The sequence below is a fragment of the Phalangium opilio genome, unplaced genomic scaffold, assembly GCF_054372755.1.
Source record: "Phalangium opilio isolate 3A_F unplaced genomic scaffold, DU_Popi_V2 ptg000662l_1, whole genome shotgun sequence".
Taxonomy (NCBI): domain Eukaryota; kingdom Metazoa; phylum Arthropoda; class Arachnida; order Opiliones; family Phalangiidae; genus Phalangium; species Phalangium opilio.
Window position 1 is genome coordinate 1,267,400 of NW_028324246.1, and position 22,636 is coordinate 1,290,035.

Here is a 22,636-nt window from a genome sequence, read left to right on the forward strand (position 1 = left end):
CTATGAAATCGTTTTCATCAGGTTTTGAAAAGTCAAAATGTAAAATGTTCAATTAACCATAGACTTCATTTGATGAGAAAATATGATTATTACTTCGAAGAAAATTATTCAACATGCCCAAAACGGTTGAAAACGGTTTCAAAGTTCAAAATGTGAACGTGACTTTGTTGTACATCGTTAATTCCTCTTCGATATGCGTTAGATTGGAAATACCATAAAACGGACACACTAAACCTGTTTAAACAACCTTGTGTGAAAGGAAACTACTGATATTGAGCTGACGATTAGATAAATAAATTGTTCAAGCATCTGCTGTAGTTCACAGGTCTCTACTGATAAAAGTACTTAAAGTGGCAGTGACATAGCTTAACACTGAAGAAAATTAAAGTGTTCCATTCGGGAAGCTGTAGTCTACTTGCCTAGAAACAATAGCGTAAAAGGCAAGGAAATTACCTTACCTTTAGGAAACAATAATTAAAATTAAAAGTTTTTCCAGTTTGGTTAACGCAATTCTGTCAGTGAAACTATAACTCAAAGTTTTTAAGGTGGTTATCACGACAGACTGTTTTAGTCCCTTATTAGGCCTCCATTTTCCAACATGACCTCAGATATTATAAAAGCTTTTTAGGGAAAAAGTAGTATTTGCAATTTTCGTTGCAGAGAGCAGCCATATAATGAGATGATTTCAAAATTCGTTTAAATTACAGCAAAAATATACAAATATCTCCATTGATTTAATTAATCGACCTGAATAGTTTTTAAATTAATAGTTTTAATTTAATTTAAATAAATTTCAATTTTGCGTATAGTACTGTTACATATCATTTATGAAAAATCTTATCACAATTTAGTACGAGTACCCTTGAGAATGGTGATGATGTTTTTGAGGTTCAGGCCAATAAACGTATGATTGCAAGGCTTTTCCTGGAATATCAAGTTGTACGAAATTTGAATTTTCCGTAGTAATACGAATTGTGACTGCGGTCTCTTCTCTAAAAATTAAAAAAAAACATTTAAAACTTAATTAAGTAATCATTCACATGACTATATTGAGATTGAATACTGTAAACCACACCTGTTTAAAGCGTGAATGACAATTCCACCGTCAGGTCTCAAGAAACCAACAACGTCAATCTTTCTATCATCATCAGTAACAAATGTCTGAATTCGAACGGAATTTCGAGGCGTCAATTTGCTGTAAAATCAGTAAAATCTTAACGAATGCTCTAATAAAATCTTTAAAGAATTTTATATAGCAGATTTCTTCACGCTTCTCACCTAAAATGAGCCAAAGTGTAGTACATTGGTTGCTTGTAAAACTCTTGGGCCGTTGCATTGACAATGATTGGCGAATCAACAAAATTGTTGATGAAGTTAGGCCCACCTTGTTCGTCCAAAACCAAGTTCCAATCAATCCATCCGGAAGTTGAATGCAACAAATCCTGTTCGACAATAAAAGGTTACGTAATTCTGGTTTTATAAATAAATGTTATCGTTGCAGTCATAAGTTTTTAAGTTATGCTCCATAAGTTTGTCACTGGTTACAAACTGGAGCTTGTCATGAAGTGACGTAGATCACAGATGCTCGTAAAGCGACGTCTGGTGAGGCGCGGACAAATGCTTAGTACAGACTATATAGGAAGATGGAGTGCAAAACTAACCGAGTGTAGTCAATTCTCTCTTGTCGTTCTCGAATTAACTCTCAGTAAGTCTCTAGCTTTACGAAGTATTGGTAGTGTCATTCTTATGGAACATAACTTATAACCTTATGCTGCAATCTATAGCTACTTGTATGATGTCTTGAGCGTAGCTTTCTCCTCTTTCCCAACTCCCTAATTCAACAGGATTGTTTTCAAAACTGCCTCTACAAGCTTCAGTAGCAAGAAGGAACTGATGCGGATGTCTTTGGAGCGTCGTGTCTAGTATTGTAGGAGGAGCAAGTGAATTCGTGTACCAATGAAAAGCGATTCCCGACACAAAGTTGTTGCAAGCATCGTCCGCGAGGACCTTATTACAGTCAAATTATCGTATTAATAATTATAACTAACAACTGAGGGAGGAAATGAACTTACAACATCGGCATAGTCCGGAAGGACAGACCTCTGGTCATCGCCAATTAGAAGCTGTACACGAGGTAGTCCATACCCGGAGTCAGTTAAAATGGGACCTAAGAAATTACGTACAAAGTCCTTTTCCATTTCAGCCGTCAATCCCGTGCTTGGTAATGTTATATTGGGCATAAAACCATTTAATGGTTCGTTCATAACTGTTAAGCCCCAAATCCTTACACCATGTTTTTCATAATGCTGAATAAACCTAGTTAATAATTACATAAAAATATCTGTTTATGTCAAAACGGGTTAATGCAAGAAGAACGTCGGATCAAAAGTATATAGATATGAAAACAAAAAGTGCACTTGGCTGAAACTCGCTGGCGCCGTGTAATATGAGAAGCCCTCCTTTATCCCAGAATAGTGTCGATCCCCCCTCTGCATTTGATTACCTTCCCGATAGTGAAACAGGGAACAAGCCGTGAATAGGCTCATAGCGGATGCTAGCTATAGTACCAAAAGTTAACGTTTGTATGGCCTGCGTCATGTACTACTTTCTATAAACCTGTGAAGTCAAGAAGCTCTTTCCTGATTGGTTAGTTCCTGTAGGCGGTTTACATGTCGTCTGCAGCCAAAGGCAGGGAAGTGTTAATGAAGTGTACTTTTGGTTTTTATAGCTATATACTTTTAGTCGGACGAAGCGAATTCCCTAACCGTCCTCAATTACTTTGTAAGTTTTCAAAGAAGTGGCAAACTCACGCTCGCCATCTATCGGCCTTATGCCATTATATTTTGAGCTTTAAAGAAGGTTATGATAGAAGGCGAGGTAAATATTTTAGTACGCAGAGAGAAAACCCACATATTTAACTTCACAAGGGTTGAATTTTTACCCACTACAAGTCGCGTTAAACAACGTTTCTCAATGAATTAGGCTAGGATGGAACCTGAGGCTAAACTACGCTTCTTACATTTATCCGTTTTTGATTTAAAAGTAACAGTTCATGATATAAAAGTAAAGGGTTTCTGTGAGGAGGTTAAAAGCGGATTTTTTTCGTATTTAGTCTTATGGTGCATGTTTTTAATCTAATTCTGTGGAGTTGATGGTATTTTATGACGTGAAGTGTCTGTTGTCGGATTATCTCTGTACAGTTAACACTTGTTAATGGAGATATTATTACTTACTTAACAACATATTGAGAAAACGACACAAAATATTTGTTTATGGGTATAATTGTTCCCCCGGATATATTTTGACTAGTTTTCATCCAAAATGGTACACTCCATGGAGTACCCAATAGATATAAGTTGTCTGTAGCCACAGACATGGCTTTACGAATGTATGGAATCTAAAAAAAAATTAACTGTCTTTTTAATTCAATCAGTCCGGAAAAGTGTTTAATTTTACTTTGTAATCGTAATCTTCTTCAGCTAAGCTAAAATATTTTAAACCAAAGTCGCCTTCGTAGTCATCGTAGGAATAAGGGCGTACAGAAAAATCCGAGCCAGCTATTGGGATCCTGCCCAAATTGTATTCCGATCCTTAGAATAAAAGAAATAGTGCAAATTAAATATATTATTATTTTGACGGTAATGAATACCAATGAACAATAATTCATTTACGTTACTAGCAATTATGGAGGCCAGGCATAGATGTAATTTTACAAGTAGGAATGGAGAACGGTTAGTATTTACTTCAGTCCGACTCATAGCCCAGTATAGAGCCCCTCCCTCCAACACGTAATGAAAATTTTAAATGATCTTATTGACCCACTTAAACTACGTTTTGATTACGTTGCTGACGGAGACGGCGAAAAATACGTAATTCCTTTTTACCTATGACCCCGCCTCTTCTTTCATACCCCCCGTCCCGGGGAAGGGGTCCGGGACTTTGACAAGCGCCCACATTACTCTGTTCTCCATTCCGGTTTCTAAAATTACATCTATCTCTGTGGAGACATAACTAAAACCACTGTTTCTAACTTTTTATATTCGATAATAGGTTTATGGTATATAGAAGGTGTTTCTGATAAGTTTGCCAAAATTAGAGGGTGTGTTCTTTGGGTCAGAGTGGCAGAAAATTGTCAGAGAACATGAGGTCTAAAATATTTAGTTTTGGAGGTACGGACCCCAAAACATTGGGCCCTAAAACAATGAAATTGGCACACATGTGGAGTAACTTATATTAGCTTAGCCATCTTGTTTAGACAATTTCAATAGCCTCCAATCTAAGAACATTAATGAGCCTTTATCTAGCAGAAGTGTACTTTTAAAGGTAGAAGTTTGCCTAAGCTGGTAATGTAAAAATAAAAAATAACCCTTTAGTGGAAACTATGGATATGTTGGAATTTGGATGTAGGTGAAGATATATTTTTAAAGTTATTGGGCTATTTCTTTGGGTAAATAAATTGATACGTGTTGAAAGAAGTCAAATAAATTTCTATTCGTGTACAGTTGTTTACCTTCTCTAGAGAAATAAGAAGATATGATGTCATGTTGAAGTTTCTCTGATAAGCTAGCAATATTGATTCCTGTGGAGTCCGTAAAGGCTCCACCAAATCCAACAATTTCTTGAAAACGCTCACGTGAATTAATTTTAATCATAAATATGTCTAAAATTAATAATAAACAAAATTAATTTACGATCTATTTGAATCATATTATATGTACCATGACCCACAGTGGGGTTATATTACCATCATCAGCAGGGGGCGCTCTTTCCAAGGCTTCCAGATGAAGAACAGTGCTTTCAAATCGACTACCAGCTCTACTGGTCTCGAAAACGTTGACATAGCCATCAGAGAGTCGCGTACATGGAGGCAAAGTGTCGCAGTAGGTCGAATTGCAAACGCACACTACACTGTCAAAGGCATATTGCCTCGGAGCGCATTTGTAGTTGATATCTGCGGTAGAATGAACTGATTTAGTTAATAATGACCTTTTCCAAACCAAAAACATTGACCCAAATAAATGGAGAATTTTATAATGTATAATAGAGGTCAGATTGCTTTTTTCTAGCCCCAACCATGAAAATTGGAAATCTGTTCTATATTCATTTGGTCATCTCTTAACATTGACATAAATTTTGACTATTTAAGACGTGTCTGTTATCTAACTAGCGTTCGGGGCCAAATGGTAGTATAGGGTCCCCACGGATTTTTAAAAGTTTGTACTCATTTCTGATAGTAAATGAGGTGAGGAACACGATGCCGTTAAAATTTTCCACCGCAAATATTTTTTTTTAATTGATATGCATAATTTTCAGTTACAAAAATTAACGATTTCTTTTTTTTTTTGATAAACCAATCACTATTTTAATATTGGATACCGCTATCCCAGGATTGATCTAAGTGATAAACCAGGATTGATCTACGTAATTAATAAGGATTGATCTATAAGTGATAAACCCTGATTGATCTATAAGTGATAAACCCTGATTGATCTAAGTGATAAACCAGGATTGATCTAAGTGATAAACCAGGATTGATCTAAGTGATAAACCAGGATTGATCTAAGTGATTAACCATGATTAATCTAAGTGATTAACCAGGATTGATCTGAGTGATTAGCCATGATTGATCTAAGTGATAAACCAGGATTGATCAAAGTGATTAACCAGGATTGACCTGAGTGATTAGCCATGATTGATCTAAGTGATTAACCAGGATTAATCTAAGTGATTAACCAGGATTGATCTAAATGATTAATCATGTCTGATCTAAGTGATTAACCATGATTAATCTGAGTGATTAATCAGGACTGATCTAAGTGATTAATCGGGATTCATCTAATTGTGTTTTAAGTTTAATGAGGTAGAGAAGGCTAGGGATTTTGGTTAATTCACCACTTATATTTCAAGTCTACTTGCAAGTGCCTTGTGCCACAAACTCTGTCGCAAGGACGCATGCCTTACATTATTACGCTACACCTCCGACATTACCCCAGCCTAATAGCATGCTAGTCGTTTTATAAATAATTATTAAATTAAGAAACAAAATCTTACATTGCGCTGTGCTTGCTAGGCAAGAGATAAACCAGATCAGCAGAAACTTGAGAGTCATCTAGGAATTAAGTTGATTCTATTTGATAACTAAAGCTCGAGGTCACCTTGATTTCAGTCAACGTTTATGAAAAACTTGCACCGTTCAAACTCTTCTCTTATTCACGCAAAATATTCGTTTTACCAAATGTTATATACATGAAAAATAAGGTCTAGTACAAATATGTAGGACAAAAATGTCAGATCGACCACGAAAAATGACACGATTAATCGAAAAAATTCTGGAACGCGGTTCGCGTATTTTGGTGATTGCTAACAGAATTATTTGACCTCCTTTTATCATTTAACTCGATCCCATTAAAATCCTCGCTAGTCTCTATACTACAGTGAACAAAATATTCAACTTAAGAATTAGTGACAAGGGTTCTTTGGCAGACTGATAACACCTAACTTGTGTTCTAGAAGACGTGTTTACAGGGTGTTTCTGATAAGTCTTGCATAAATTAAGGGGGATGTTTCTGTGATTTTTAGTTGAAAATGTAACTTCTATCGCCATTTTGTCACTGATTTCTAATTTAATTAAGGGGTCATCCCTAAAACTCTCAAATCGCAACTCGATAACAGTGACCCTTATGGCAAAATGTTATAGAACATTTTCGACTCAAAATTGCCCAAAGAACAACGCCCTTAATGTAAGGCAGACTTACCAGAAACATTCTATAGCCCTTTTAAATTAAAGGAATGAACACTTTCATGATGTTTTCCACTAGGCTGAGAAATAAGGTGGTGGCCCTGGACAAGTGTCCACTATAAGAATTAGCTGGGCTAGTTTAAAAATTAAATATTGGGGATCTACTAACCTTATGGCCACTTAATTAATTTAAAAAGTTCCAAGGTTTCACCATTTTAAGTGACCAATGTCCAGTTTTTTAATTAAAAGTTCTTTGGCTCGAATTGCAATATGACCAGTTTAAAAAATATATTATTTTTCAGCCTGTTTCACACAATTCAAACTCTGAACGCGTTGATCGAGCCTCTATTATAGCAAAGGTCGGGTCAAGTGGTTCCCTACAAGTTGGCTTTCCTAAAGAACTCCATTTTTGGCTTGGGGAAGGCAGGAGGCATTTGTGGGCGGGATTTATAAGGGCAATGGGGGTCAAAAGTGACTCCAAAAGCATAGCACCGCAGTCAGAAACCTTATAAAAAAAACTTTGGAGCAATTATATTAAAAAAAAGCAGTCGCGCGTGTTATAAACAATCAGGTTAGTATTCAATAACGAACAGGGCATTGGCCGCGGATTCTAGGTGTAGTAATTGTGCGCTCTAGAAACGGCTACCTGCCCTACTAGTTTGGAAAATATTGACGATAACTGGAGTGGGTCTCGTGCGAAGCTGTAATCTATCACAGTAGGTCATGTTGCATACGCAAATTTTGAAAGTGTGAACCAGATACTACTCGAGGGTCAATACCGTTCAGGTCATGAATGAGGGTCACAAATACCCGATTAAGTATCAAACTTTTATATGATCTACTTAACGTTTTCTGACATCAAATAAATCTCAGCACCATTTAAAAGATAGGCGTAATTCCACGACTGGGACTATAAAAGGTTAGCTCAGGACAATGTCTTTAAAGGGAGCATAAAGAGAGAAATTTTGGGTGAATCGCCAAACTTGTCATAAATGTTTTACAGTCTTTTCTGGTTTCATATTTAAATTGGAAAGTATTTTTTCTCATATTAATTATAGGTTTTTGTTCAAATAGAATCGCAACTAATTATTCCCAAAACTTTGAAATAAAAATTTTAATATCCGACTTCAAGATAAATAATTTGAACATTTGTATTTTTAATCCAGGACAGTTTTTCCTGTTCATTACGTTCTTGAATTGGCGGAAATAGTAATAATGAAGTTCTTAATATTAACTAGGCCATTAAATAACGAAAAGTTATACATGGTGTTTCTGATAAGTCTGGCACAAATTAATTGCGCCAGACTGAAAAAAAAACACGGGACCTGCAACATTTAGCTTCAAAGGTACGGGCCCCCAAACATTGTCCCCTAAAATAAGGAAACTGACACACATGTGGAGTAACACATATCAGCTTGCCCAACTTATTAATACAATTTCAATAGCCACCAATCTAAGAAAGTTAATGAGCCTTATAAACTTATGGTTAGGCTAAACCTATTTGAAAGGTAAATCTAAACTGTTCGAGATCGAAAATATTGCAAGGAATTGGGTCTAGAGTATCTTCGCCGGGTGTTTCTGTTTAACAACCGAGGTTTTACGGATCCAGCATTCTTCCTATGAAAAATTCTTAATATTTGGTTAAAAAATCCGTCAATTATGTCAGAAAGTGATAATCCTAGGAAAAGTCCAAATTGTCCACCAAGCGTGCTACAAATGTCCGATGCCTATAAACAACACGTTACTTACAGAAAATTGAAGACGTTATGGGTTATGACTATTTACGAACCATGTATTTGGAATCCGATTCATATTTCGTAATATCGGAATTTCGAAGAAAAAAGTGAACTCTGCGATAAAGTTTTGCGTAAAATTAAAATAATAAAAATGACTTCATTTTAAACAAGACGTACAATCCAATTCCAGAGTCATTGAACGCTGTAGGCTAAAAACAAAGAAAGTTTTAAACTATAGTAATAAATACACGGTTATCACTTTCGTCACAAGTTCATAAGATATGTTCCATAAGATTGTCACTGGTTACAAATTAGAGCTTGTCATGAAGTGACGTAGGTCATAGATTCGAGGTAAAGCGACGCCTGCAATGAGGCGCTGTCAAAGGCTTAGTACAGACTAAATAGGAAGATAGACTGCAAAACCTCGTGCAGTCAATAGGGACTTGTCAGTACTACGTCATGCAACGTCAGGCTATCTTCCACTAGTGCTAAAAAACGTAACAGTAGGAGGGGCTTATAAAGCTTTCATTCTGTTAAAAAAAAACATACCATAATGGCGCTGGAGGCGGAGTTAAGCCCGAATTACCAAGTCCCTATTCTCGCTTGTCGTTCTTGAACTAGCTCTCAGTAAGTCTCTAGCATTACAAAGTATAGGAAGTGACATACTTATGGAACATAGCTTATAAAAATTATGCTTACGTGCATAACTTCAGAAGACTGGGTCAACGAATAAAATACGTTCCTGAATATTGATAGAACTTATTTTAATAAGGGTTATAGGTAAGGAGTGTTATAGGCAAACAGCAAATGGGATGAGCTTCAAGAATGCTCCTCCCAACTACATCAACATGAAAGATTCTATCAAGTGGAAGTCTAGTTGGGAGTAAAGTTCATTGGGTAAACAGAGGTCTAAAGTTAGGTTGTAGGAGTTTATTTCGAATTGCTGTATCCCTATTTGAAACAGGGTTAAAAGAGGTAAGATGGAGTGGCTATGATTATGGGAGACCTACGACACAAACTCTCCCAGTGTGCCTCGCGCACGCCCCTACCCTTCGATAGGCGATTGTTAAGTATGAAACACCACAAATAGTTTTCACTAATGGGCTAAAACAATTCTCCCCTCTCTCCAGCTTTGATTTAAGTGCAGTGTTAGCAGGCCTTCTGTGAACCAAGTATGGACTAAATTCATGGTATGGATTCAAAATGAACTGCAAGCCTTTCTCTGATGTCTCTTAGAGATTGGGGTGGGGACGGAAAAAACACCCTTTAGTGAAAAGTATGAAAAAATACAAATTTGTTTACGTGCAGGCGTGGTTACAGCTACATTTTATCCGTTTTGACAAGATTATTTCCCGAAGGTCATAGAGGCAACATTCTAAAGTTCAATTAACATTAACAGGTATTAATTAGCACTGAATTTTAGTAGGAGAGATGTCAAGTTTCTTATACACACTCCTTACTTACTTTGACTGTGATTTGACAAATCACATACATCAATATCGTTTTCGAAGTTTAAGAGCGGATCTTTACAACCACATTTATCCGTAGCCAACTTGTTCCAGCATTTATCTTTGCAACCCTAAAACACATGTTGAAATTTTAACCAAAAATATTTTGTTTAATGATTAAAATTTCAAAACAGTTAGGCTATTAAATCTAACTCAGATATTGTGCCAAAGATTTAAGGGAGTAGAAAGCAAATCTTAAAATGTGATCGAGCACACGAAGACTTGTTTTTAACGTAACTAGCGTCCTTTTGTCACAACATTTGTTATACAAGGTGGAAGAACCGTGAATCTGAACCATTCACATCCGAATTTTGAGCCAAGATTTCTACTCTCTTTAACAGCATCCTTACTTAATAGCAGGACGTCAAGAAGAAACGGCAATTCGATCAGTTCCCCGGGCCCGTACCTTCTAGCTTGGAGAAAAGAGGCGAGATGGAGTGGCAACCTCCATACCTATAACGTAGCCACTATACCACCATGTACGGAAACGAAGTCCTCCCAACATCCCGGGATTTTGGTAGGACCGCACGGTACGAAACATTTTTTTTTCAAGACACAGGGGCATAGTCGACATTTTCTTACCGTATTGACCTATCAAAACGCCGACAATGTCCCCTGGGTCTTAAAAATAGAAGCTAATTCGTGAGAACTAGCTTCTATATTTAAATAGCACTTAACAATCACTACCAAAGGTAGGTGCGTGACCAAGGTACTCTGGGAAACATTAATTGGTATAGAAGTCCCACCAACATTACTACTCTATCGCACCTCTCTCCTTTAAGCTACTAGGGGGCCCGGACGAGCTGTCTTTATTCTGATCCTAAATTTCCTCAGCTTCCCCGGGGCCCACAAACCGTTTTGACAGCCCTGCCAGACTACCAAATAGTTGAAAATTAAAAGAAATACTAATTTTTGAGTTTACAATTCTGGTACCGCCCTTGTAATCTTGACAACGGTCAATGTAAGGAGGTGCTAGTCGTTTCTCAACAATCTGTTATGAAAGAAAATGTGGTTAATCTTTATCAATTAAGAAGCTTTTGTTGTCCACTAAATGTTTAGTTTACCTGAATCATAGAAACGATAGTACTTCGTTCCGGCGCTACTTTGATGACATCCGAATTGAGTTTAACAGTTATATTTTGGTTGTGACTGACGTGAGCATTGATTCCCATGCTGCTGAGTTCAAGAGATGATGTAAAGTACTCCTTGGCGTCCAAGTTGAACAATACGTACAGTCCTGCAATATCAAAATGAGAGTTAAATGTAGATTTCGAAATGCAACAAGGCGAAAATTTTTGATTTTAATGAGTTTACACTTACCACTTACGAACCCGTAGGAAGTTGAGTTGACATCGAAATGAGTTCTAAAGCAATTCCTTCCAAAAACGGGGGACGAAACTCGTGTAAAGTTGCTTAAGTTTTTATGGTAAAATAATTAATAATCTAAATGGTTAAACGTTTCAACTTCTTCACATACTTGTAGTCACAGCTCTGACTGTCGAACATACAGTGCTGAAAAAATTGTGAGATCTCTTGAGAAGCTTTAACCTTCTCTTCGGGATTTAGCATCGTTTCAAAATCATAAATGCCCAAGAATCGAGCCAACGTCTGAACCTTTCTGTTTCCACAGTTGAAACCGCCAAATTTACTGCTCACAAACTAATTTTAAAGACATTTTAATACACAGGGCGTTTCTGATAAGTCTGTCATAAATTAAAGGGTACGTTCTTTGGGCGATTTTGAGTAGAAAAATGTTCTGCTAGAACACTCAAATAATAACTGGAAAACAGTGTCCCGGACGGCAAATGTCATAGAACATTTTCAAAGAACATCCCCCTTAATTTATGGCAGACTTATCAGAAATACCCTGTATATGCTCTCGAATAAGAAAAAAACCTTAGCTTAGTTATTTTCGAAAAACCTCCCAGAGCTTTCAAAAAAGCTTAGTTCTATAGTTTACCTTGTAATTTGGTGGTCTGGCACAAACCTTTCTGGTTTGTTTTGTACTACTTTCCATCATCTTAAATTTAAACGACTTGGGGTCATTTTCACTGGCTCGCTGGCAAAAATATGATCTGCGTATCCTAAAAATCATCCGTATTTAGAACTATAGTTGAGTCACTTGACTGCAGCTTGGAAGCTAATTTTAAAATTTAGAACTTCCAAAACTAACCGCTTACCATGAATACATAGATTTATTCTACTTGGGATCTTTAAGAGACCACAGTCCCCCTACTAATATCTGATTGAAGGTAAGGGGAAGGGCTTAAAAATTTGTTAAAACGGCCGCTTCTCCTTCCTCGCGTTTCATTGGTTATTCATATATATAGGACAACGGTCGACCCTAAGTCTACGCTATCAGAACACGCAAAGATAATTTGTTTGCATTCTGGTTCGGCCTTTATAGGCCGCGGGAGTTGCGACGCAGGTCGCTAGCTATGTGAAATGCATTAAGCATGACGTCCGGGTCAGGGGTGATGATTTCTACACCTCCTCCTCTTTAATTCAAGCAGAAGGCCCAGAAAAAATGACCCGTTAAGGATTCCAAGTAGACGAACTCATTGTATTCTTGCCCTAACTAAAAGGTCGGACGTTCAAGTATTTGGACTACAAACAAGTTCGAATGGGAAATCCATATTCGAAACCTAATGCCATTAACTGAGAAATACAATTGAATATCTTACCAATTTGCGTTACATAGCGTAATCGTTGGAAACTCGGCCTCATTGGCGTCACCTCTGTGCAGGGTCATTACCGTTGGATACCGAAAATAGTCCATTAAAAAAATAATGGTGTAGTAGCAACAGGCAATGAACATAAAAAACTTGGTTATTCTTGACCCACGTAGAGCCCATTGACTCTCGGTGAACACCGTTTTAGCGTTGAACAGTCTCGATCCTGTAATTGCCCCGGAATTACGATGACCTTTACGCACCCAAACCCTTTTCATTTTACGGGTCTTAACATAAACGTTTTGGGAAAATTAGATTCTCAAAATTTGCTTGTACGAGTAGCACGACCGAATATTAGGTTCTGAGTATACCGCGAGAAGATAGAAATATGTCTATTGATTTTTTTCAAAAAGGTTAGCTGGACTATTAACCATTCGAGGAATACAATTGATAACGACAAACTCCTTTGAGACCATGAAAAAAATCATTATGATTGTTGTGTTGAAGGGATAAGAATATACGACAGTAAAATACATTATTCTCTTCTGAAAGAGGGCGTTTAATTGTATTTCCTCTGTTATCAAAAGTTAATGACCTTTATCCGGAGAAGTATAAGACTCTAATTAGGCGTAATAGACCTTTTTCAAAAGGGGGGACGCAGTATCGTCTGCTTGATTTAGGGTTAAGATGAATCATTAGGGCTAAGTACAATTAGACCTCAGACCACCTCGCCATGGACAGGCAAAGCCGCGTTAAACCCGCGTTAACGTATGGCAATGTGTAGTACGCGCGTTCACGCGTCAAAAGTGTCTTGCAGCAAGGATTGACACTTGCTTAGAGACTGTATAAGCCTCTTCGATGTAAACAAAGGGTTAGGCAACCCTCAGATAGCCGTCTCTGCGCATTTTATGGACCCTAAAAGCCTAGAGCGCAGGCGTCGATACCGCCTATAACAGAAATGGTTTGTAATATACTGTGTCTTATACTTCTCAGGATAGAATTCATAAACTTCTGCGGTCAACAAAACATGTTCTCTTTGTTAGATCGATTTGTTTGCATGTCTTTCCATTAGTTCCGGTCTTATTTTCTCTTTGTTTCAGAAACAATTGACATTTCTAGAGAAAATGAGAGATATTATCTTGATAAAAGTAACATGAATTACTGACGTAAATCAATAGTATTGATTATATTTTAGCCTACTATCTAGGTCTAATACTTTGTAAAGGTTCAAAGTGGCTTTTATATATGGTTCGATAAAGTTAGGCTTATACGATAACCCTGTCTTTTTAAACCAACTTGTACGAATATTCTTGAGAATATGCGAATAAATTCTTTGTAACACGCAAAATGTCTTTTCCTTATCAAAAACACAGAAGTTATATAATATCAATAAGTAGTACCGTACGCTAAATATCTTAAAGACGGCTTCTTTCCATGTTATAGATAGAGTTTGACTTGAAAACGTGATCGTCAAATTCCTGACAGTTCTTAAACCACAAAAATAGCCACTGAATTAGCTCTGCATCACCATGGTCACTTTTACGATTGTTTTGCCAACATAATTTAGTCGGCTACTTGGTTTTTCTCTTAAACACACCAGCAACGTATATAATTGACTGTTATATTTATTGTAGTTACGTCACTTATAAAAGGTCAACAGAACTGGGTGGTTTAGGTTTACATAGTGATAATGGAACAAACTGAAAATAATCCACTGAAAGAAAACCAACTTCTACCACTAACAGGATCGATTCAAAGTAAATGTATGTATAATGAGTTAAATAACGTTGAAAGAGATTAAGCAACTGCTTGGACAACACGCCATTTCAATTAAGATACAGCTAGTGGTAGCTGTTCTAGAAAATACCAGTTCATTAGAGCTGGCTTTGTATTGAAACCTTTTCTTAATACAATAAGTAACGTGTCAATGCATCCACTAAGGGAGGTGCCTTGTATTACGCTAGTGATTATAATTTAATTTTTAACCATTGGTTCTTCAAATTCGTCTTTGTAGCGCATAGAGATAGGTCAAACGGATTGCAAGTTATGAAAACAAAATGTTAGGTCAACATAAATGTCACCCTGATCGCAAAAAGTTGTGTTCAGTGCATGATTTATTGGGTTAAATACTCAAATACCATTTTTCTCGAGGTCATTATGGGGTCATATTTCTAATTTAAAAAGGCTAGAACTAAAAGCAACGCCAAGCGACAGTTGGTCAAGTCGAGTAATCAATTTAACGCTATCTGAAAAGAAATTTGTACACTGAATCTAAGAGGGATTACCCCTCAAGAAAAATGTTAATTTTTAGTAATATGAAGGGTCAATACTATAGAATCTACTCCTGGCCTCTAAGTTTCTTATTTCGAATCTTTGAGTTTTACGTTATATAATCAAACACCGAGGTGACTTTCAATATTTACTAAAGCATAAAACGAAATAAAACAACGCAATCCATCACCCCACAATACAATAGAAAATCGTCCAAACAAAACACCATTACCGGTTATTTACACAAAACATCAAGAGCATAATAAGCCAAGGAGTTTACAACTCTAACAATATGCCCTAAAAAACCTTTTCTTCCACAGAACAGAGATTGTCAACAATACATTATTGTTCAGATTACACTCAATAGCAACGCTGTAAGCGATAGTAGACTCCATACTGAGTATCATACGATACCGGTCAACGGTGCGAAGTCCAGTTTCGAGTAGAAGACGACACTGTTATTTCGTCATCACTCAGTAATTCATTTTCCTTTTTCGAATTATGTTCGGTTTTCAAATATCAAAATTAATTTTTTAGGCTTTTAAAGTCGTAGATGAATCTCGACGAATGCGAGTTCCAGATAGCGGATACCTTAGAATTTTACTCCTTCTTGATGTACTCTTAAAACCATAGCGCGTTTGTTATGTTAAAGAAGTTTCTGGGCGTCACAAAACTGTCGCCCATGTTTTCTTTATCAGCCAGTAGCAATGAAAAATGACTTACTAGGAATAAACTCGAAATGTCCGTCAAGGTTAGTTTATCCTTGGCATTACACTGAAGTACGCCATGTTCATCAAATTCGTGAAGATCCACCTGATTTTATCCTTATTATTACTCGCCTACTTCTTCATGAACCTAAACGCGTTACTAATACACGATTTCCATTTTTTCTACAATTACTATTTGAGATTCTATACCACCGTATTTAGTGAAGTATTAATAATGTTCGGCGGTGTGCTTAAAAGAAAGAAAATAGCTCGGTTATTTTCGGAGTTGAAGAACCTTGCGAAACATATCAACAAGACCGGATACCACAGATTGAAAAAGCAGTTCGTGGTTACAGCAATCCTTTTCTACTCTTTAATTATCTTTAATTCGGTGATCATCTTTATCAACACACGTACTATGTACATAACAAATTCAACCATGCCGCGAGAGCAAGCATTCGTTAAAATCCTCGACTCTCTTGGTAGATTTTGCTTCCAATGCGACACAAGAAACGCTACATTGGAACTAAGAAACATATTTTTATCATTGGAACAAGTACTTATATCATCGTGTGTTTTAAGCTTCGCCGTATTCATACCAGGAACTTACGTAGTATTTTCTCTTCTTCTTAATGAACTACTAATTGACATACATCGACAAATGAACCAAATTATTGTGGACCACCAACTTAAGTCATTTCTTATCACGCGTGACAAATTCATCATATTTTACCAATTAGTGCAACGAACCAATAATGTATTTCAGATCTTGGTATTAATATGGATAACTTCAACCCTCGTAGGTTCGAGTCAAAGTTGTGTCTTCTTAATTAAAGCTTCTTCATTTTATACGAATAATTGGATAAGTATTTCCACAACAGTCTTTGTTAACTTACTGGATATTACGGTCTTGGCAATAATGATCATTTTCGCGTCTAATATCCATGATAATTCTAGGGCTTGCTTAACGTTACTGTCTCGGTGTACCGACGTTGTCGTGTTTCCTTGCCGTCAGCGTGAACTGCATCTCTTGTATTTGCATTTTAAAACAAGAATGACTTATTTAAAAGCTGGAGGAATTTTCCCAGTTACGAAAGAATTGTTTTTATCTGTTTTGGGAATATGTGTCACTTATGCGGTTGTCAGGCTACAGATGGACGATGCAGCTTTGAAGAGAATGCAAGGAAATGAAAATTAGGTCTCGATCTCAAAAATGTTTCGTTATAAAATAAAACAATTGTGTAAAATGTCTCTTTTCATGTCAAAAACACACATGACGACACTTCATCGGCTTGTTTGTTAACGTAACTAAAGCCAGTTTCAGTAAAAATTATTTTTAGGAACTCTCTCGGCATTGTGTTAAACTAATTTTCTATTGCTTTCATGGCTATTGCCTTTATTAATAAGATTTAATTGTGTAACTGTCTATTACATTATTTCCCTAAAAATGTGGTCTTGAGAACAAATAAACGTTTTCACTTTCTTAACCTTTGTTTTTGTAACTTTTCCATACAGTTGAAATGATCTGATCGTAGCCTCTAAGTTTTTTATTACGAAGTTTAAAGCTTTGCCTTCACATCGAGGAGACTTCTCTATATTTACACATAAAACAACACAATCCATCACCTCGCAATACTTTAGAAATTCGTCCAAACAAAACCCGGTTACCGGTTATTAACACAAAAACATCATGAGTAAAACACGCCAAGGAGTGTGAAACACTAACAATCGCCTCGTAAAAATGTGTCTATTGTCCCTCGGATCCGAGACTGCCAGGTATCTTTTATCTATTACAGTTAAAGTAATCATTGGTGGCGACGTCTTGAGGGAACCGACACAGTAACGATGTTGCCCTGTTATTATCGCTAAGGCATCGCATAATGGAGAAAATGCTAGTCACATAATTTTTCACCAAAAGGCGACACCGTTATTTCGTCATCACTCAGTCAAACAACGTATTTTATTTTCCATTGTCGAAGTATGTTCGGTTTGCATATAGCAAAATTAGTTCTATTTTAAAACTTTCACGTTTTAAACTATCAAAACCTTGTTTTAGTAGAAAATAGAAGTGGCAATAACCTTTAACGAAAATTAGTAACCTATTTTCCACTGCCGCTTCATAATCTTTTCAAACCGTACAACAAATACGAGTTTCATCGAACAGCTCAGTATTTTACTTCTTAATTTACTCTTGAAAACAAAACATTGTCAGTCTGTTATTGACGTTTATGGGCGTCTTAACTGTCTCTTATTGCTGTTGACGCCTAACCTTTTCTTTATTAGTTGCTTTCAAAATACTTCACTAGGGATAAAATCGAAATATATTGCATTGCTAGTTTATCTTTGGCATTAGACTGACGTACATTTAAAATCGCTATGTTAACTTCAATATTAATCAAATTTGTGAAGATCCACCTAATGTTTTCGTTCTTAATGTTCAATTATTATTTTCTGAACATGATCGCAGTTTTAATAGACGATTACCGTTTTTTCTTGATGTACAGTTTGAGATTGTTTACCACCGTATTTTGTGAAATATTTCTAGTGTTTTGTGGTGTTCTGAAAAGAAAGCACATAACTAGGTTATTTTCGGAGTTGAAAAACATTGTGAAACGTATCAACAAGACCCGATTCGATAAATTTAAAAAGCGTTTCGTGGTTGCGGTAATCCTTTTGTACTTTATCCTTATCTTTAATGCGGTGAACGCCTTTATCAACATTCGTGCTATGTACTTATCAAATTCAACCATGCCGCAAAAGCAACCTTTCATTAAAATGGGCGACTCTCTTGGTAGATTCTGCTTCCAGTGCGACACAAGAAACGCTCCATTGGAACTAAAATACTTCTTTGCCTTATTGGAACAAATGTTTACGTCATCGTGTCTTTACAGCTTCACAATATTCATACCAGCAACTTATGTTGTATTTTGCCTGCTGCTAAACGAACTCCTAATTGACATACATCGACAAATGAAACAAATTACTGTGGAATACCAGCGTCAGTTATTTTTAATGGCACGAGACAAATTCTTAATATTTTACCAATTAGTGCAACGAACGAATAATGTATTTCAGAATTTGGTATTAATATGGATAACTTCAACCCTCGTAGGTTCGAGTCAAAGCTTTGTCTACTTAATTAAAGCAAAAGAAGCGTACAAGACGAGCTGGTTTATCATTGTCCATATGATTCTTATTAATTTACTGGATTTTATAGTCTTGGCAATAATGATTTTCTTCGCGTCTAAAATCCATGACAATTCTAGGAATTGCTTAACGTTACTGTCTCGGTGTACCGACGTTGTCGTGTTTCCTTGCCGTCAGCGTGAACTGCATCTCTTGTATTTGCATTTTAAAACAAGAATGACTTATTTAAAAGCTGGAGGAATTTTCCCAGTTACGAAAGAATTGTTTTTATCTGTTTTGGGAATATGTGTCACTTATGCGGTTGTCAGGCTACAGATGGACGATGCAGCTTTGAAGAAAATGCAAGGAAATTAAAATTAGGTCGCGATCTCAAAAATATTTCGTTTGTTATAGTTCCTTACAAAATTGGCCAATTGTGTAACTCCCTCTTGAATTATTTCATCTCGAATGTATTAACTAAACCTTATGTCAAAAACAGTTAGAGGGAGTGGTCTTAGGCAATTCTGATTTGGTCGACGAAAACGAACTTGGCGGCATAGAACTGGCTTGTTTGTTAACGCTATTTTCAGCAACAGTATATGCAATAACCTCAATCTGTATTTTAAAAGCTTTATGATGGTCTCTTTAAACTTGTCTTTCTATTAATGTCACAACTGTTGTCATAGTTCACTTGTTAAACCTGGTAAATGTATAATAAAGAAATGGCTAAACTGTGTAAACTGTTTTTAGATTATTTCACTCAAAATACCTTTCTACTTTCATTGTCTTTGCGTTTGCAACTGTGCTATGGTATAGTTAAGGGTTGGTAAGTTTTCATTTGACAGTCCACTATCCATTTTCCACTCAGAAATGAAATTGTGCAAAATCGATGTGGACCACTCCTCAGTACAATCGATATCTGCCTAAACAAACACCCTTTCAGTTTGTTTAATCCAAACAATTTATAAAACACACGAATCGTTAGTTCATACGTGGCATTGCAACGAGAATGAAGTCTTTAAATATCACCATGTTAACTTTAATTCTCATCAAATTCGTTAAGGTTCATCTGATTTTATCATTCGTTTTAGTCACCTACTACATTCTGAACCTAAATGCGATATTAATATACGATTTCCATTTTTTCTACAACTACTATTTGAGAACATATATCACCGTGTTAAGTGAAATATTACTACTGATCTGTGGTGTGCTTAAAAGAAATGAAATAACTCGGTTATTCTCCGAGTTGAAAAACATTGTGAAACGTATCAACAAAACCCGATTCGATAAATTGAAAAAGCGGTTCGTGGTTACAGTAATCCTTCTCTACTCTTTCCTTATCTTTATTTCGGTGATTATCTTTATCAACACTTGTACTATGCACTTAACAAATTCAACCATGCCGCAAGAACAACCTTTCATTAAGATGGCAGACTCTCTTGGTAGATTCTGCTTCCAGTGCGACACGAGAAACACTACCTTGGAACTAAGAAACATCTTTATATCATTGGAACATGTGCTTATGGCACCATGTCTTTTCAGCTTCGCCATGTTCATACCAGGAACTTACGTAGTATTTTCTATTCTTCTTAATGAAATACTAATTGTCACACACCAACAAATGAAACAAATTATTGTGGACTACCAGCTTCAGTCATTTCTTATCACGCGAGACAAATTCATAATATTTTACAAATTAGTGCAACGAACCAATAATGTATTTCAGAATTTGGTATTAATATGGATAACTTCAACTCTCCTTGGTTCGAGTCAAAGCTTTGTCTTCTTAATTAAAGCTTCAAATATTTACGCGACGAATTGGTTTACCATTGTTATGACCGCTGTTGTTAATTTACTGGATTTTATGGTCTTAGCAATTATGATTGTGTTCGCGTCTAAAATCCATGACAATTCTAGGAATTGCTTAACGTTACTGTCTCGGTGTACGGACGTTGTCGTGTTTCCTTGCCATCAAAGAGAACTACATCTCTTGTATATGCATTTTAAAGCAAGAATGACTAGTTTAAAAGCTGGGGAAATTTTTCTGATTACTAAAGAACTGTTATTATCTGTTTTGGGGATATGTATGACCTATGCGGTTGTCAATTTGCAGATGGACGATGCAGCTTTGAGGAAAATACAAGGAAATTAAAATTAGGTAGCGATCTCAAAAACGTTTAGTTTGTTGTAGTTCCTTATAAAATATAATTGTGTAATTATCTCTTGAACTACTTCGTTTGGAATGTATAAATTTAACATTATGTTAATAAACTTTACGTAGCTTTTAGCAAAAGTATCTGCGATTGTCTCAATGTGTACTTCAAAAACAAAATGATGGTCTTGTTAAAATAGTCTTTATAATAATGTGATGTCACCACTATCGTCTTTGTTAACTTGGTAAACCTGGTATTTGTATAATAAATCAATGGGTAAATTGTGTAATAAATCAATGGGTAAATTGTGTAATAAATCAATGGGTAAATTGTGTAATCTGTCTTTTAGATTATTTCACTAAATATGCAGTTACGTTTAAAAAAAACCTTTTTACTTCCCTTGCCTTTGCGATTGCAACTTAAAAGGGTTTTTAAATTTTCGTCTAAACAGTAGAAGACTCCACCCATTTTCCAAACAGTAGAAGACTCCACCCATTTTCCAAACAGTAGAAGACTCCACCCATTTTCCAAACAGTAGAAGACTCCACCCATTTTCCAAACAGTAGAAGACTCCACCCATTTTCCAAACAGTAGAAGACTCCACCCATTTTCCAAACAGTAGAAGACTCCACCCATTTTCCAAACAGTAGAAGACTCCACCCATTTTCCAAACAGTAGAAGACTCCACCCATTTTCCAAACAGTAGAAGACTCCACCCATTTTCCAAACAGTAGAAGACTCCACCCATTTTCCAAACAGTAGAAGACTCCACCCATTTTCCAAACAGTAGAAGACTCCACCCATTTTCCAAACAGTAGAAGACTCCACCCATTTTCCAAACAGTAGAAGACTCCACCCATTTTCCAAACAGTAGAAGACTCCACCCATTTTCCAAACAGTAGAAGACTCCACCCATTTTCCAAACAGTAGAAGACTCCACCCATTTTCCAAACAGTAGAAGACTCCACCCATTTTCCAAACAGTAGAAGACTCCACCCATTTTCCAAACAGTAGAAGACTCCACCCATTTTCCAAACAGTAGAAGACTCCACCCATTTTCCAAACAGTAGAAGACTCCACCCATTTTCCAAACAGTAGAAGACTCCACCCATTTTCCAAACAGTAGAAGACTCCACCCATTTTCCAAACAGTAGAAGACTCCACCCATTTTCCAAACAGTAGAAGACTCCACCCATTTTCCAAACAGTAGAAGACTCCACCCATTTTCCAAACAGTAGAAGACTCCACCCATTTTCCAAACAGTAGAAGACTCCACCCATTTTCCAAACAGTAGAAGACTCCACCCATTTTCCAAACAGTAGAAGACTCCACCCATTTTCCAAACAGTAGAAGACTTCACCCATTTTCCAAACAGTAGAAGACTTCACCCATTTTCCAAACAGTAGAAGACTTCACCCATTTTCCAAACAGTAGAAGACTTCACCCATTTTCCAAACAGTAGAAGACTTCACCCATTTTCCAAACAGTAGAAGACTCCACCCATTTTCCAAACAGAAATTAAATTCTGCATAATCGATCACTCTCCTTCCCCAATACGGTCGATATCAGTCAAAACAAACTGGAATCGTTAGTTCATACGTAGCATTACAACGAGAATGGTGTCTTTGAAAATCGCTATGTTAACTTCAATTTTCATCAAATTCGTGAAGGTTCATCTGATTTTATCATTCGTACTGTTCACCTACTTCTTTCTGAACTTA

The 22,636-nt window shown here is 36.4% G+C and overlaps 3 protein-coding genes across 7 annotated transcripts; all 3 read right to left on the minus strand.

Moving 5' to 3' along the window:
• Nucleotides 1–847: 847 nt before the first annotated feature.
• Nucleotides 848–6,399, minus strand: LOC149588258 (putative glucosylceramidase 3). Its single transcript, XM_089862895.1, has 10 exons — nucleotides 6,052–6,399; nucleotides 4,719–4,951; nucleotides 4,511–4,655; nucleotides 3,457–3,590; nucleotides 3,234–3,397; nucleotides 2,073–2,316; nucleotides 1,789–2,007; nucleotides 1,279–1,442; nucleotides 1,076–1,195; nucleotides 848–992 (listed from the first exon to the last, which is right to left on the minus strand). The coding sequence occupies exons 1-10, from the start codon at nucleotides 6,107–6,109 to the stop codon at nucleotides 848–850; spliced, it is 1,626 nt and encodes a 541-aa protein (XP_089719021.1). The 5' UTR covers nucleotides 6,110–6,399.
• Nucleotides 6,400–7,846: 1,447 nt separating this feature from the next.
• Nucleotides 7,847–14,197, minus strand: LOC149588259 (acid-sensing ion channel 3-like). Its single transcript, XM_089862985.1, has 11 exons — nucleotides 11,944–14,197; nucleotides 11,461–11,642; nucleotides 11,304–11,395; nucleotides 11,048–11,220; nucleotides 10,906–10,974; nucleotides 9,940–10,054; nucleotides 9,778–9,850; nucleotides 9,175–9,217; nucleotides 8,653–8,684; nucleotides 8,529–8,589; nucleotides 7,847–8,466 (listed from the first exon to the last, which is right to left on the minus strand). The coding sequence occupies exons 1-11, from the start codon at nucleotides 12,076–12,078 to the stop codon at nucleotides 8,254–8,256; spliced, it is 1,188 nt and encodes a 395-aa protein (XP_089719111.1). The 5' UTR covers nucleotides 12,079–14,197; the 3' UTR covers nucleotides 7,847–8,253.
• Nucleotides 14,198–14,409: 212 nt separating this feature from the next.
• LOC149588260 (uncharacterized) lies at nucleotides 14,410–20,689 on the minus strand. Of its 5 annotated transcripts, none has more exons than XR_016380022.1 (8): nucleotides 19,936–20,689; nucleotides 19,529–19,870; nucleotides 19,182–19,459; nucleotides 18,676–19,108; nucleotides 18,118–18,616; nucleotides 17,997–18,048; nucleotides 15,650–17,935; nucleotides 14,410–15,546 (listed from the first exon to the last, which is right to left on the minus strand). XR_016380022.1 is itself a non-coding variant. In XM_089863002.1 (6 exons), the coding sequence occupies exons 4-6, from the start codon at nucleotides 18,402–18,404 to the stop codon at nucleotides 17,933–17,935; spliced, it is 342 nt and encodes a 113-aa protein (XP_089719128.1). In that variant the 5' UTR covers nucleotides 18,405–18,616; nucleotides 18,676–19,108; nucleotides 19,182–19,459; nucleotides 19,529–20,689; the 3' UTR covers nucleotides 14,410–17,932. The 5 variants fall into 5 exon arrangements, 1 of the variants encoding a protein (XP_089719128.1); XR_016380021.1 differs by having other exon boundaries at nucleotides 19,529–19,682; nucleotides 19,752–20,689; XR_016380024.1 differs by having other exon boundaries at nucleotides 18,118–18,192; nucleotides 18,542–18,616; nucleotides 19,529–20,689.
• Between the last annotated feature and the right edge of the window lie 1,947 nt (nucleotides 20,690–22,636).

Coding starts and splice junctions, on each gene's coding strand:
- LOC149588259 (XM_089862985.1), bottom strand. CDS start 12,078: ATGATTTTTAGGATACGCAGATCATATTTTTGCCAGCGAGCCAGTGAA. Junction 8,685..9,174: donor AGTCTTCTGAAGTTATGCAC/GTAAGCATAATT, acceptor CTTTGTTTTTAG/CCTACAGCGTTCAATGACTC. Junction 8,467..8,528: donor AATCGGATTCCAAATACATG/GTTCGTAAATAG, acceptor TGTTGTTTATAG/GCATCGGACATTTGTAGCAC.
- LOC149588258 (XM_089862895.1), bottom strand. CDS start 6,109: ATGACTCTCAAGTTTCTGCTGATCTGGTTTATCTCTTGCCTAGCAAGC. Junction 2,317..3,233: donor TTTTCTCAATATGTTGTTAA/GTAAGTAATAAT, acceptor ATTATTAACTAG/GTTTATTCAGCATTATGAAA. Junction 1,443..1,788: donor ACGCTCAAGACATCATACAA/GTAGCTATAGAT, acceptor ATTGTCGAACAG/GATTTGTTGCATTCAACTTC.
- LOC149588260 (XM_089863002.1), bottom strand. CDS start 18,404: ATGAAAGGTTGCTTTTGCGGCATGGTTGAATTTGATAAGTACATAGCA. Junction 18,049..18,117: donor CTGTACATCAAGAAAAAACG/GTAATCGTCTAT, acceptor CGAAAACATTAG/GTGGATCTTCACAAATTTGA.